This window comes from Plectrocnemia conspersa, unplaced genomic scaffold, assembly GCF_051122295.1.
Source record: "Plectrocnemia conspersa isolate PC_06_02 unplaced genomic scaffold, ASM5112229v1 ptg000013l, whole genome shotgun sequence".
Classification (NCBI taxonomy): domain Eukaryota; kingdom Metazoa; phylum Arthropoda; class Insecta; order Trichoptera; family Polycentropodidae; genus Plectrocnemia; species Plectrocnemia conspersa.
Window position 1 is genome coordinate 17,290,711 of NW_028277177.1, and position 15,932 is coordinate 17,306,642.

The 15,932-nt window shown below is 28.7% G+C and overlaps 1 protein-coding gene across 21 annotated transcripts in view; it reads left to right on the plus strand.

The window, feature by feature from the left end:
- The window catches only part of LOC148227436 (tyrosine-protein phosphatase non-receptor type 13-like), a 157,597-nt gene that overhangs the window by 100,598 nt on the left and 41,067 nt on the right, over positions 1-15,932 (plus strand). For all 21 annotated transcript variants that reach the window (XM_088201555.1, XM_088201563.1, XM_088201560.1 and 18 more), the window contains one exon: positions 5,978-6,016. In XM_088201555.1, the coding sequence (XP_088057681.1) occupies positions 5,978-6,016 (39 nt within the window). The remainder of the gene's footprint in view (positions 1-5,977; positions 6,017-15,932) is intronic.

Below are 15,932 nucleotides of genomic sequence, written 5' to 3' on the forward strand. Positions count from 1 at the left end.
ATAAAAGTAGCGGCAGGTACCATTACCCGGCAGGAAACGGTCGAAATTGACGACGACAAATACGTGTGCTGGTGTGGGGTGTCGTGTCGACGCCACTTTTGGCTTTTTTTAGTGGTCTCTAAAATGCCCGTTATGACCGAGGAAGCGGCGCTCTCGGCGCCGTGAATAAATTTCCAGATCGAACGGCACCCGTGAGACTTTTTAATGATGTTAAAATTTTAGCTGTATCAGGTGGTTCGTTCAAGTGCTCAAAACTTGTAGGTACTGCGTGTTGTATCGTATAATCGAAGGTTTGTTTCGAGAGCCCTCGCTATTTGAGGGTTATCAAGAAATTAAGTTAATTGTATTAAAAAATTTATTAATAATTTTCAACATAGATGCAAAAAATATAAAATTTTATATTTAAATATAAATTTAAATGGACAATCTTTTAATGGCGCAGAAAGTTGTAAATACAACTCTTAAATTAAATAAAAGTAAAAAGAGGAGTGAATGAAATTGCTTTTTGCATATGGCATTATCTGACCAGTTTAAATTAGCTTGTGTAAACCATACGCAAAATTAGGACAGTATAATATACCCATTTAGTAATTAAATTAATCTACTTTCATGAACATGTACGTAAGTGACACTTATTAAGCGATCATAATATTGAATAAATGTGCAAAAAACATGATAATTTAAGCTCTTTAAATATTCTTATTTATATTATTTACTTCTTTGATTAAATATCATTTCAATTAATACTTTAATTGCTAGTATTAAATTTAAATCAATAGTAACTTCTGTCCATTTATTTAATTTAAAATATATAAAGTTAATTATTAGATAATATAGAAATATACAAACCGCAAGTGAAAACATATATAATTTTATAGCGTATTTAAATTGTTGATTTTTACTAAAGATACTTACTCAAACGTCAGTTTTAATATTTATTTGAGCCATTATTGAAGGCTTTCAATGAGTCATTATCAGTTATTAAATTTAAATAAGTTTCGACATTATAACCTTTGACTTTTGCCTTTTAATTATTACTTATATCATTAATTAAAAATTTGTATAATATTTTTATATCGATCTATTAATTTAAGCATACCAGCTAGCATATGAAAACGATTCTTAAAACCATAAAACCATCGACCGATATTTTCCGCAACATAAGTTTGATTTTACCTGTTCAAAGATTTCCGTTTCCACTATTTGCACGTATATTCGCTCGGTAGATTTTGAACAAAGACCTATTAAACCTCTATCTTGAAGTATTGCAAATATTATACATTAAAATATGTTCTACTTTATTAAATAAACTTTATATGTAAAATATATAGTATATTGTACCCTGTACAATATCACCAAATTTGTATAAATAAATCGTATTCTATATTTATTACCCATGAAAAAACATTTGCCTCATTGTATTTTTCAGCCTAAAAATGAATAATCTTATTCTATTTATAGAATTCTTATATTGTATTTAAACAGTGTGCTTAAATCTAATAATCGATTATAGCGATTGAGCAATCAGATTATAACAATGTTTTTTTTTAATATTTATGAAGCAAAATAAATATATATTTTAATAAGTATATTTTAAGTCAATATTTAAATTAATATTAATGCGTTCACTAACTTGCGAATCTACGTTGTATTTATTTAGGTTAGCTTCGATTAATTATATTATTATTTTAGTTATGCTTTGTATATAATATAATCAATATATACTCGACTCCCCTTTTCTTTATAAATAATTTATTATAAAGAAAATAAATGTATTCCTGTTAATATTTGTGGATAACAAATTATTTTAAGGCAAGCAATTCTATTGTGTATATGTATTTTTTTGGAAATTAAACAGGTAAAGTAAGGTAAAATTGCGGGTAGCTGCTTAAAAATATTTACGATATTTTCAAAACAAGCAATTAAAAGTATATATGTTTAATAGTAAAAGCTTATTGATGCCGTTCATAAAGTATAAAATTATTTTATAATATTATTTTTTTGTGCCACAGATATAAAGGATATTCAGAGTAAAAAAGTAGATGTATTGTATATATTGGTTGGCAATACGTGACGTGGCAGAATTTACCAGGCTTTAGTCGTAGAAATTTTGAGCTTGTAATATGTTAAAGTTCATTCAGTAATATTTTATTATATGTAAAGGAAAAACGCTAGCTTAATTTCGTTTATAGCAATGCCATTTTGCAAATAAAATCTATGGGAAAATAATAACATTTACATTGAAAAAAGAGTAAAAGTCAATTTGTTACCCTTGATTTTGCTTTCTTAAACTTATATTATTTATGGGTGCTTAATAAGAAAATATATACAGTACTTCTATAATACTGTAAGCAAATTCATTAAGGTTTATGGGACTTATTTTATGGACAGCATATTTTTTTTTCGAATATATAAAATAAGATTTTTTGGAAGCAGCATATCATCAAATGTTTTTTTAATAAGCTTTATTTTTTTATAGAAAATAGTACATATAAACAATTTTTTAGATATGATTATACATGGTATGTAAAAATCTTAAAATTAAGCATCTATAATTATAAATACTTAAAAAACATCATTTCAGGCTATATTTACATAAGCAAATTTTGCCTTACACCTTAGCCAATTAATGTAACCCGATCTTTGAAACATTATAGCCGCTGAAATTTCCTCCGATAAACTTGACGCAATACCAACACAAAACTGTTAAATTAATCACTAGAATTTCTCAACGACCACCCTGACAACTTCTCACATCTAGCAATAATTAACGAAACACGTATCGGCTGATATTGGATAGCATGAATTATGCTCTGCACCGCTATAAATTACATCCATTATCTGGTCCAACGAAGCGCAAACGAGGGTCGCAAATCAACAATTTCCATATCTACGCTTCAATATTTTTAAACGCGCAAGACAAATGATAAAGAGGAGATGTGTGATTTATGACGACGATTCTTTCCAATCTGGCACAGGGTGCGAAAGGGAATAAAGGTTTTAAAAAAACCTGGCAAGAAGACCGACTCGATTAACATAATATACAGGCGAAGAATATTTTTATAAAATATATTATTGTTTCTTTTTTAAAATATATTTCATCGATCTGATCAAGTGACTATTTTACATTATTCAATTAAGACTAGATTAGAAAAAAAAACTAAGCATGAAAATTTTTAAGCTAAGCTTAATTAGCAAGTTTCTTCATGAGTCGTCGGCAAAACTTATCGGATATTAGCAATATACAGTAAATAAAATATGGGCCCTATTACACTACCCTATGGTACACCACACGATATATCGTGGTAGCTGGAATGACCGTTTTTGTGTCTATATTGATCTTTGTGATATATGTTTTCACTTAGGTAAATAAATACTTGTTCCAAATCCATAAAGAGCAGCTTAAACCCTTTTCTTCTTGAACACTTTATTGTGTCATAATTTATCACCCGTTCCTCAAAATTAAAACTGATAAGAAGGCACGACTTTTGAAAAATAGTTAACCGAACACTAAGAAAATCTAAGTAAACTTAATCTGTGATGATCAATCAGAATTATATTTGTATAATAATCATTAATTCTCATCTCTCAGACACGAAAGAAATTTAAAAACACTAAGGTCAATATGTGATTCGAACCCAGATCTTTCAGGTCAATAGTCAGACTTTACCACTCGTATATCGTTCTGGTCAATATAATTTTAATAATTACAAAATTTGTTGGAACGGTGAAGTAGTTAATTCAAAATTTACAATGTTATTTTTTTTATTACCTCACATTATTACTACGTTATTAAAACCGTTCTACTATTTCTAACCCTTTTGTTTTTCTTTTTTTAAGTCGCCTTTGGCACGCCTCAGAAATGTTCTTTTCTTTGGCGTGTTTCTGCGAAATGAAACGCGTGCGATCGAAATCGCATTATAAAATTTAAATCACCCAATTATGTATACAAAACACTGTTTAAATTAGGAAGTCTAATTTAAAATTTTACGGTACCGATGGCTATCGGCCGTTTCTGTTTATTCCCAGAAACTTTTCTCTTACGCTAATTAGTAAAGGCTTCAACCAGATTATTTTATGATTAAGAAAGATTAATTTTGGAACCGTTTTCAATTTCCTTTTCTTTTCACGCTCGCTTTTCCGCTCTTGGTTCCGTTTAAATTGTTACGTTTCTCTTATATTGAAATTACAAAAAGGAAAAGCTCCTATCATATAAAATAAATAACGGCATTTATAAACTCAGTAGATTGGCTATTCAGTAAATTATTTAGGCCACGAAATATGTGAGATTAATTATTTAATTATCGTTAAAGACAACTTAACGTTCAATTTTATGATAATCTTCTTTAAAGCTTAATAAGTATTATTTGTAATTAAAAGTTTTAATCATTTCATATTTATATGAGTGTCATATAAATTTTAATTAAAAAAAAATAAATGTAAACTATAATAATAAATTTACAGCCAAAACTATAAATTTAATTACTCTATAATAAATTATATTAAATGAATAAAATGTTTTATGTATGTATTATTATATTGTGCTAGTTCTATTTACTTATTTTATTACGTCTATTATGTTATGTATATTTTTCACAAAATTTATATATACAATTATTAAATCCATACACTGAAAACTATACATTACAATAATTAAAACACTATATTCAACACCTTTGACTGATATTAGTAAATTTTACTTGGTTACACTTAGGAACCCAACACCCACCTACTCTTAGCTACCTCATTTCCCTCACCATATAAAATGACGTCCATTTTAATTTTACTAATTAACATTTGGGATGCTAATTAATTAGTACCCTAAGAAAACATCAGCACTATTCATTTCAACACTGGTTTAAATTAAATTATGCATACATTCTAAATCCTAAGGGCATGGGTCTTAAACATTTTCTTTACCTCGCACTTCTAATGAATATTCGATTAATTTTGCACCCCTTACATATATAAATATTAATGAAGTCATTTATTCAAGAAAATTCAGTACTGCTGATGAATACATAATATTCAACTGATAAACATAAAAATTCAATCTGTTTTTCCCAATGTTAATTCGTGAGTCTGTTTGTAGATACAGAAATTTTTAGATTTTGTCTATATGGACAAAAGATAATTAAATCGTGACATATAGAATAAGGGCTCAAAATGTTTTTTTACCAAATATTTTTTTAAACGTTTAATTCAATAGTCTTATTAATTTTACAAATATATTATGTACAATACATGTTACTGGTTTATAGCAAATTTGTTAACATTTAGTTGATTTTAACATAACATTTATAAATGGTCTTCAGCTTCTAAAGCAATATGTGCTTTGACATTTTGTGCTAGCATTTTAATTTAAGGTTGTTTTTATCGTAGTCTCCAATTTTTGAGATTAGTTTTTTGTTTTTTATCGTTGTTTTTTTCTGAAACACTGATTTATAGTATTTGCTGTTAATAAAATGACAATGTTTTTTATTATTGATATTAAAAGGCTGTAATAATTTTTTTTAAGATTAGTATAAAAAGGTGTATTATTTATTATTCATTATATACAATACATGTTATTGGTTTATAGCAATTTTGTTTTAGCTAGAATATAATACAAAATGAGAAAATAAAATAAAACGTTTACGGTTATAATTGAGAAAAAACTAAAAAAATAGTAAAAAAATGCTTAAAATTACTTCTATAGATTTATTTGCGTTTTGTTTTTGGGCCTATAAAATACTGCTACATATTTTATCAAATAGGAAACGTTACGTAACCCAAACGTATTTGCCGTTGTGTGAGGTTATATTTACGTACTCTTTCTGAAGAATCGTCCATTATGTTAGTAAGCAAAATTAACAAGAATGGCTTTTTTCAACTAATCATAGGTTTATTTATAAATCTTGATTTTGGTAACACCGGATACGGACAGCTAGTTTACTATATAAAATGTGTTATTTACTATATTTTTTTATTGTTTCAGATCAAATCGTAGTACCGGCAAGTCTACAGGGGGCACAAGGTAATTATCGCTGAAAGCTAAATCTCACTGTGTGCACATAAAATTACTTCTTAACATTAAATAATACTCCAGAGTTGGCGTATGAAAAAGCGTTTATGGGCAAATTTTCCCCTAAAAGCTTCTTCAATTATTCCTGCAGCGTTAATGGCAGAGCTTTCGAAACGGCAGCTACACACGCGTGGTGTCGAAAGCTTTCCAAGCTGGTATCGACCTTAATAGCTTTATACAAAGTTTTTTACCAGTTTTATTTTTGCCCAGCTTACTTGTATGAGCATTAAACTACAATTTGGCGCGACCATGTGCTCGGTAATAGTTTTACAGTTTATTTTTTTGTTAATCAAGTATAGAACGTGATACACAAAACATCTAAACGAATTTTAGCTTTTAGAACACCATATAAATTTTAACTTTTTTTAGTTAGTATTTTTAATCGAAACGACTTTTAATTCTTAGATACTATGCTAATGACCTCCTACGTCGCTTGTTCAAATTTGCATACTGCCTCTTTGAACACGCTGAAACGTCGCTTGGCGATGCAATTACCCCAAACTGTACATTATAATACGATTATACACAACTCAAATAAATAATATACTTTCTCTAGTGCAAAAATAAACGGAGCTCGTGCTTACGTCAAGGGTTAAAGGGTAGCACTATAAATGTGATCATAAATAATATGTACATAAAGTTCCGACCCAGGCGAAGGATATTAAACGATGCACAAAGATTTTAGAAGGGTGACATAAAAATGTCCTGTTTTATTAACGTACATAAAAAGTTGTTTTATTTATTTGTATAATATCACATACTCATAGATCGATAGATCTACGTGTACGCTATTTATTTGTGCACGCGACTGTTATCAGCTCTGTTACGTTAAAGTTGACGCTGCACGGTACTTGTAAAAGTGAAACGTGGAATAAAGTGGATCAGGGCGATTAGTTTCCTTTTTCCACTAACGAAGCGAAAAGTCTTGTATCGATCTTGGTGCTTGGCCGTAAAGCCTTGAATCACGTACTCGGGTAATAGAGCTTGGAGATCCGCGAGTGGATGGGCGACGAGAGCTTGTACCTACTGCACCATGGGGAATTATTTCGCTTACCTTTTAAAATTTTGAATCAATTTTATAGTAGGTTATTAATAAAATTAAAATGTAGCATACCGTGAAATATATACAAGAGATATTCTTCATGAACATATACTAAATATTCTAATAGGCTATAAACATGTAGAAAAGGACTTGATTTTTAATTACTACTTGTTAGAATACTCTGGTGACATATTATTTTCTAACTTATATATAAATACTAAAACATTTATTATTTTCTATATTTCTTTAATATACAATCATTCTAATCTTTCAATCATACTTCTACAACTAGGAAATTCATTTTTAATTAAAACTACTCTCATTCACCCTATTTTGTAATTTTTGCAACATCGTTTTATCTAATTTATTAAGCATATATAATATTGTTGTGAAATAATTGAAGTAGTGCAATATATTCAATTTGACCACAAAATGTTTCGTATGAGTTTAATTTAATATAATTTGTAGCCCTTTTTGTTCTTTCCAATATTATTATTATTAATTTGATGTTTTTTGTTCTATATGATAATAAACATGTACATCTTTAAAAATGCACAAAATCATTTTTTTAAATAACCAGTGATACATTTTAATAAATATTTATTAAAACGTAGTGCCTAGTGATTATTGACAAGAACGCCATAAAATGGTTATAGTTAGGGTGGGGTCCTCAAAAATAATGTTGTTTAAGATGGAGTTCACGGATTATATAACGCGTGTTTACCCTACTGTAACACATTGGGCTAACGTCTGTCATGTTAGAAGGGAAAATTAATATTAAAATTAGTTTTAATAATACCAGAAAAGCAATAACTAAATAAATATTAAATAGTCTAACACACCAAACAACTTATATTTAGTAATATATCAGCTTCCTTTCTTCTACACAGTAAAAGCTGTTTTCTTCTTATATTTAAGAGCAATCATTCTTACAGAGCCAACATTACTAATATCAGAAAATATTTATTGTACAACGATTCGAAATCGACTGTAAATCTAAGTAGTGATGTGCAAAAAAATAAGCATAAAATATATCAATTTATCCAACTTGTAACCATCAATAGCTCCTGCTCTCACAGTATTTTTTCAATCTGATTCCCTGTTAACAGTTTTGATTCAAACAAAGGATTTGATTTTAATTACTTTCTGTCCCAATAGACAAAAAACAATATGTAAAACGGAACTCCAACGTTTCGTTGTTCTAATAAATTTAAGTCATATATATATATATATATATATATGTTTGTAAACCATAGTAGTGTATTCATTCAAAGTACTTTCAAACTTATACGTTTCGTAGGTATATAAAAATCTAAAAGCAAAGGGATTGAAGCGGAAAAACGATCTGTGCGCTCTGGTTCCGTTTTTCTTTTTCCATTGTTCATTACGTACATCCGTGGATTAGTTCAACCATGGTTCTTTGCTCGAACACCCTTTCGATCACAAAAAAAAAGAAAATTATTGCAGCTAGATAGACAGTGGTGATTTTTCTGATCTATTTTAGCAAAGAACATACAAATGTATACATATGGTATAAATCCCGGATATTAACTAAGTAGAAAAGGTGACTTATTTGCCATGAATATTATCTTGAATTAAAATGTACGGATTCTCGCTATTCTTTACAAATATATTTTTATGGTTTCCAGGCAATAGTTATACATTTTGAGCTTCTATACAATATTGTGTTTCATAAATAAGTTGTACTTGTTACGTATATAGCAATTTGTTAAATTTATTTTTATTTTAAATACATTTTAATGCACATTACTTTTAAAAACGTATAATATTTATGTAGATATTTCTATTGAACATGTCAGTCAATGCCATTAGTAAATGTTTTCATATTTAACATTTACCATTTTGATAGATTAACTCATCAAAACTGTAAATGCTTACAATGCATATGTCATGAATGGAATAGTGCGATACAAAAAACAATTTTATTTATTATCTGTATTTTATCAAAATAATACAGTTTGTGTAATATTTTAAAAGATGCTTTGACATAATATAACACATAAATTAGTGTCGTTGCACGTACGTAATACGTATAAAAGCTTTAATTTCAAAACTTGTCATATTGTCACACTGCGGCACTTTGACTAGTTTTTAGGTCAAGAAAATGTGTTTGTGCACGTTCCAGATTTCGCCTAAAAGTTATAGCCAACCCTGGGTCACGGTTTACCCTTCTCTCTTCTTCTTCGTGGCAAATTCGCAAAGTTATTGGATCAAACTTTTAACCGGTATCAATATTGGGTACTGCTATGAATACCAACCGAACTTACAACGAAGGTTAATAATAATTATAATATATCGCATGAAACAGTTAGCACAGTCGTTGATCTAGGACATTCGCAAATATTAATTCGATTCCGTTCAGATATCGGACCTCATTATATCAGACGTCCTATGTCGGGCCTACGTAATTGCATTGTCTCTGCTCAATAACTGTAATGAAATTGGGAAACGATGGTAAGACATGTCTGTCCGAAATACGTAGGTCACCTTTGATGATACTTTACGGGTTGCTCCACCAGTTGACGCGTTAATTTCATTAAGGGATGAAACTTCCTTTGACGAGCGTCAAATAACATTAATTTATAGAGAGGTGTATATGTATAACAGCATTATCTTATATTATAATATAATATAGTTTGGATTAATGTATCATAATCATATTATGAATAATTTATTTTAAAAAGCTTACGATAAAAAAAGCTCTAAATTAATATTGAATGATTTAACTTAATTAGTGCATTGTGTATTCTCGTGATATAATTATGCACAATGCATATTGTTTTATATTATATTTAAAATACTTCGTGAGCATATAGCCTTTTCCGCATTTGTGACCATAAAACTTTATCACTTTAGAGGATAATAAAACTCCCAACTCCGGAAGTAACCGAAGAACAAATGTATAAAGCTTCATATTAATTTTAAATAAGTGTAACCACAAGAGCGAGTTAATATTAATAAAGCTTTTAACGTATATTTTTGCTTAAATATTTCAATTAAATGCTTTAAAATATTTTGTGTCTAGTCAGCGAATGATAAGCATAATAATTTGTAAAAAATTAGGATTGCAATCTAGTATAATTTTATATTTGTTAAAATAGTGTTTCAAACGAAAAAAAATCACTACAAAAACACGAATACTTTTTGTATTAAAATATAAAGATCATCTCATGGTTGCTATAAAATAAATTGTTTCAAAATAGTATATTATTTATAAGATACTATTTTGAAACAATCAATTTTATAGCTTCACCTGTTTATTAATTCCAAAACTGATTTAATATGTGAAATGAATTATGCAGACACTCGTGTAATAATGACTTCGTTCTATTATACTACCTGACAACAGTTTCATCGCCCCAATTAATTTTAATTTATAATTAGGCAGCTGTAATTACAATATTAATAGTGTACACAAATCTACATTGTACATTTTCCGCTTTTACGCATATTTGTGCCACAATAACGCAACTTTTCGATTGGTTGCGAAAATTACATTATAAAGAATAACACCAACACAAATACGATAATTATGATCGTTTGCTTTATCCGCTGTGTTTATCTTAATAGTTTTTTATTCGCTATTTCATAACCCTAAGTATATTTTTTACACTTAAATGAAAAAAGTCATCAATGATGTACAATTCGGATTGCGAGGAAAAAACGGACTAACGTTATTCGCTTCCCATGCGCATTTATGTGGCTATTCGTTTCCATTATTAATGGACTCCCTTATTTATTTCTTGTTAGTTAAGATTTTCGGGAAAAGTATGCCAACTTGGTATCGTATCCACATTAATCACGGCTAAACATACAATCCTTTATTTAGAAAGAATGGACGAAAGCGAGAGGAGCATGTACACATAAAACTACATCGTCTGGTTAAATATAAATATATAAAATATTTCGTATGTTTCTCAATCAGGACTAAGTATAATATCATTTGAAAATATCTTTTAACTGTTAAATTGATATTTTAAACTTAAATCATAAATATATATACGCATTATCAATATAATAAATACACAAATATACGTGTTATGAATTAAATACATATGTAAAGTTTTTAACTTGATATTTCTTTTTTATTTAAATAAAAAAATTGCTTTTAAAGTTGAATAAATTATAATTTTCAAGAGTAATGAATATTAAAAACTTGTGGTTATTCTTAATTATTTTTCTAAATACACTCAATACAAATTTAGTTCGATATATTTAATAAACTGTTGCTTAGAATTGCTTCCAAGAGAAGTATATATGCTTATTCATCGGATAGCTCATGCGTTACCCACTAGAATTACTCCTCAAATAATGAAGGTAAACAAATACAGTTTCCTGTTGGTTTTAGCTCTGCATCCACAAGATTATTTAGAACCCATTGTCAAACACATCAGGAGGTATATAGCTATATCATATACACATACTGATATCAATATACTATGTATGTATTTAAAAGCTAATATTCAGGTATTTAATTTTGCACTTTTCCACTTGCACTCATAAGTGATTTCGAGATCTTTAGTGAAAGTTTATTTAGGCATAATTTTCATATCAAGATCATAATTGATGGCGAGTGAAGTCGAGAAAATGACAGTTAACTGACACTAAAGGGCAGAAACTCATCTTCATAGTGAATCTAAATCACTCTGTAGAGAGGAGTCCACAACAAATCCAATGTATTTAAACAATTTTAAATCATCTGCACACAGATGGAAACTTAAATTTGTAACTGCCGTATTTATTTCATTAATAAATAACGTGAAGAGCAGAGGGCCTTAGTCGGACCCTTGAGGAACCCCCGAGGGGTGAAATATACTTTCGACAATCGGCCGCCATAGGTGACAAACTGTCTACGATCGCTCAAATAACTTGAGAATAACCGAGTTAAATCATCCCAGCAACCGAGGTCCGACATTTTTTTAAATTATAACCCTTGACAAACCTTATCGAAACCCTTATCAACATTCGTATACACACGCCTGTCCTGCATTGAAATTTTGTCACCGTTTTGGTGATAGTAACAATGGAACGTGCGAGACGAAACCCATGCTGTTGATTCAACAAAACTTTTCGAAGACTTATTTATTGATAATTATTTGAAACAAGTGTTGTTAGCAGGAGCTAACAACACTTCGAATGGTTCATAGTTATTTATGCAAAAATTTTCACCCTTTCTATAAATAGGGGTGACTTTTGTGCATTTTAAAGGTCAGAAAATAATGACGTCATAAAAATCAGATCGAAAATACGTTTATGAGGAGCACAAGACTGACTTCGTAATCCTTCAAAATGAAATTGGGAACTAAATCAAGCCCAGAGGAACGCTTATCCAAAGCCGTATTTATACCAGAAATCTGAACCATCAGTTTCCTTGAAGGTCAGTACTGAAGATTAAATACAAGAAAAAGAAAGCAACTGAGCGGAAGCATTCGTTATAATAGTTCTTCACTTTTCTGTAAACATTTTTATTTTATATCTGTAAAATTATGGATAATTCGATGCAATATTCAATTTTAATCATATTTTTAAATCTACTATTAAATTATATAATAATTTTATAGTGGTAATGTAAAAATTAGCCAGAGCAAGGTTTTAATAAAATTGTGGTTGCTTGAAAAAAATTCAAGTAAATAGCAAATGTCTATCTTTTTAACTAGAATTTTTCAATTTTATTATTTATTTATACTCACTTTAAACAGTATAATATACTGTGTATTATGTTTAAACATAATAAAAAGCTTATAACATACGATACTTACATCCCATGAAACACAATGCATTAGCGTTTACATAGATTTTAGATTTTAATTAAAATTATTTGTATTTTGGAAAAACTAGTAGTAACCTATTTTTTATCTGAATATTAAGAAATTGCAACATTAAAAAAAGCTATCATTGTTGAATTAGTCAATTCTCTTTTAGTTGTTACGGTCGCGATATTGCCCTTAAAAAGTTTCTTGATAAATATTCCATGGTTTAAAATTTTTTACTCGTTTCTGACTTGTACATAAAATTATTTATAGATTATGTAAGTAAACAAAAACTATATTACAAAAGAATATTTAAGCTTTAAATGAGTGCTCTAAACTCTTTTGCCATAAAAGAACGTGAAAAATTGAAATCACTCCATTATAACTTTTATGAGTTTCTTTACCATAGAGTATTGAGATTATAAGTGTCGAACAGTGCCGGCGCCGAGAAGAGGCTTTTTGGCAGAATAAGATAAATGACACATTGACCCGTGTTGTCACAACTATCAAAATGATAAACGAGCCTCGCTATGCGAACAAATTCGTTTTGATGGATCAATTCTAGCGTACACATCTCTCTGCCTGGTGCGTCATACGAATGGGATAATTTATGTATTATACATGTGTTATATTCGATAAGAGAACGTTCGCGTAAAGGGTAAAGTTTAGGAAGGAGTTTCGAGAAACGTTATCATAAATATTCCATTTATTTATTTTGTACGATATATTTTGTATATTTCATATAATAACACATAGGTATAGTATTTCAATAATTTAATTAAAAACTTTTGTAGTGGATTGGTTTTTTTCGCGATTGAGCATAAAATTAAATTTCCTTCCTAACAAGGTAATTTTTGATAGGAATTTACGCTTTGATCGTAAAAAATAAAATAAAGTGCGTAAAAGTGGCGAAAGTTATCATAATAGCGTTGCGGTGTGAGAATGTCGTTATCTGCGTGGTTAAATTTTACATTCCGTTTAATTTTCACGGTTATTATGTTATGGATATTTCTACAAGATTCTAGTTATTGTTAATAAACGTTGTTCACATTTAAGACCCGGTTTGGAATAATTACACTATACAGCTCTTTGTCGCAAACCATTTATATGCAAAATTACACGGTAATTTTATATATCATTAGTTTTTCCGATAAGGCTTAGTTCATAATATTTTGTCTAAATTCATCGTATTAAAATATTACTAAATAATATATTTTTATTTATAGCGATTTCACTAATCGATTTTATTTGATTAAGTATATTTTAAATATGTAATTTATTTCAATTTTATACTAAGTTTGCTGTATAGATTAAAAAAAAATTAGAAAATGTGAGAGTTTTTAAATAGGAATCGATAAAAGATGCTTGCTTATTTTTGTTTTTCTAGTTATGTCTACCACTATAAGTAGTGTTTTAATTTATCTAGAAAAATGTTCAATCGATAACTCTCATTTCTCAAAAAAAAATCTGATTTTTCAATAATTTTTATAAAGCTTCTTTCTTAAAAAAATGTTTTACAACCGCTGCATATTATAGGGTGGGTCCCTACTGAATGTTTTAAGATATGCATGCTTGGGAGTTTTTAATAGAGATTGGAAGTATTTTAATGAAAATTGTTTACGATTGTTTACGGCATGCTTACTAATTTTTTGATGCTTTTTGATGTCCATTAAACCAACGTCGACACAAAACGAAAGAAGCTTTTCCACTTCCGAAAATTTCCTAAAAAAATAATATAAAATACAAGGATGGCCGATTTTACTTTAGATGATATGTACTTTTTAAAAAGTTATTTTAATAATAATATTTGATAATGTGGATACAATTATTTGTTTTTTTAATTTATATTACAAAAATATGCAAGGAAAAATCTTAATACAGTAATTCTTACTAATTCTTAATACTTTTTAAATAAATAGATAAAAAATATGCATTTAGTATAGAAAGAATTACAACTTTAAACCAAACAAATATATTTTTTTTATTCAGTCTCAAAAATATGAAAAACCCATGATAATAGTATTTTAACTGACATGATACGTAGTTTTGACATAATGTGCATAATTTCTAACAAAAATACTTAAATTATTCTTAGAAATGTTAATTTGAAAAAATAGTTGAAAACATATGTATTTTTCTATTTTTGACTACAAAATTCTAAATTCTACAGTTATAACTAAAACAATCAATAATAGGTTATTTTATAAATAAATTAATTGATTGAAAAACAGACTACGATAAAAATAAAGGTTTCAAATTTTTCCAAAGATTAATGACACATAAATATTTTTTTTCTCTTGGAATTATTAAGGCTTTCCAATAACAAAAAGCACACAAAAACTTACGTGTTTATATATGTATAATAGTTACACATTTTTTCCGTAAATAAAAATACAATTTAAAATTACTGTCTTATAGTTAAAATAAATTCCTATGGATATTTCATATGGTTACTTAACACGTGATTTATACACTCATATATTATCCTAAACCCTTTTTTTAATAATTAATCGGGTTAAGAAGATTATATAAGAAAAATCTTAAATGAAAAATAACTGTACCCACTGCAACAAATCGACAAATCTGGATGACCCTTTGAACAATTCACTTTAGCTTCGTCAACGACATTAAACTGTTATGAAACCACTATTTAAGGGCTCCTCATGAATAATAAATCCAGGCACTTCTGAAAGGTGGTAGGTACCTATTCGCAGAGTGCTCTCGGACGGGTATCGACTGAAGGAATTAATTTCGGACGAGTTCGATTGATACTCTCGAGCATCGTTTGGTCTGAATAATGCCGAATTACGTGGCTTTGTTACATCTAGCGGCATCGGAATGGAAACTTTCGTATAGCTAATACAAAATGGCACTCCATTTTCGCTTCGGTTCGCCGGATTCAGTTACTAGTACATTCCCCGTGTCTCTCTTACGTGGAGTGAGAGCTCTCGGTGTCCGATTTGTCTGAATGTGACCCAACATTCCGTCTGAATACGATCTTAATTATCAACTCGAGGCGGTGATTTGCAAGTCAATTGGTGGTGTTTATCAAATT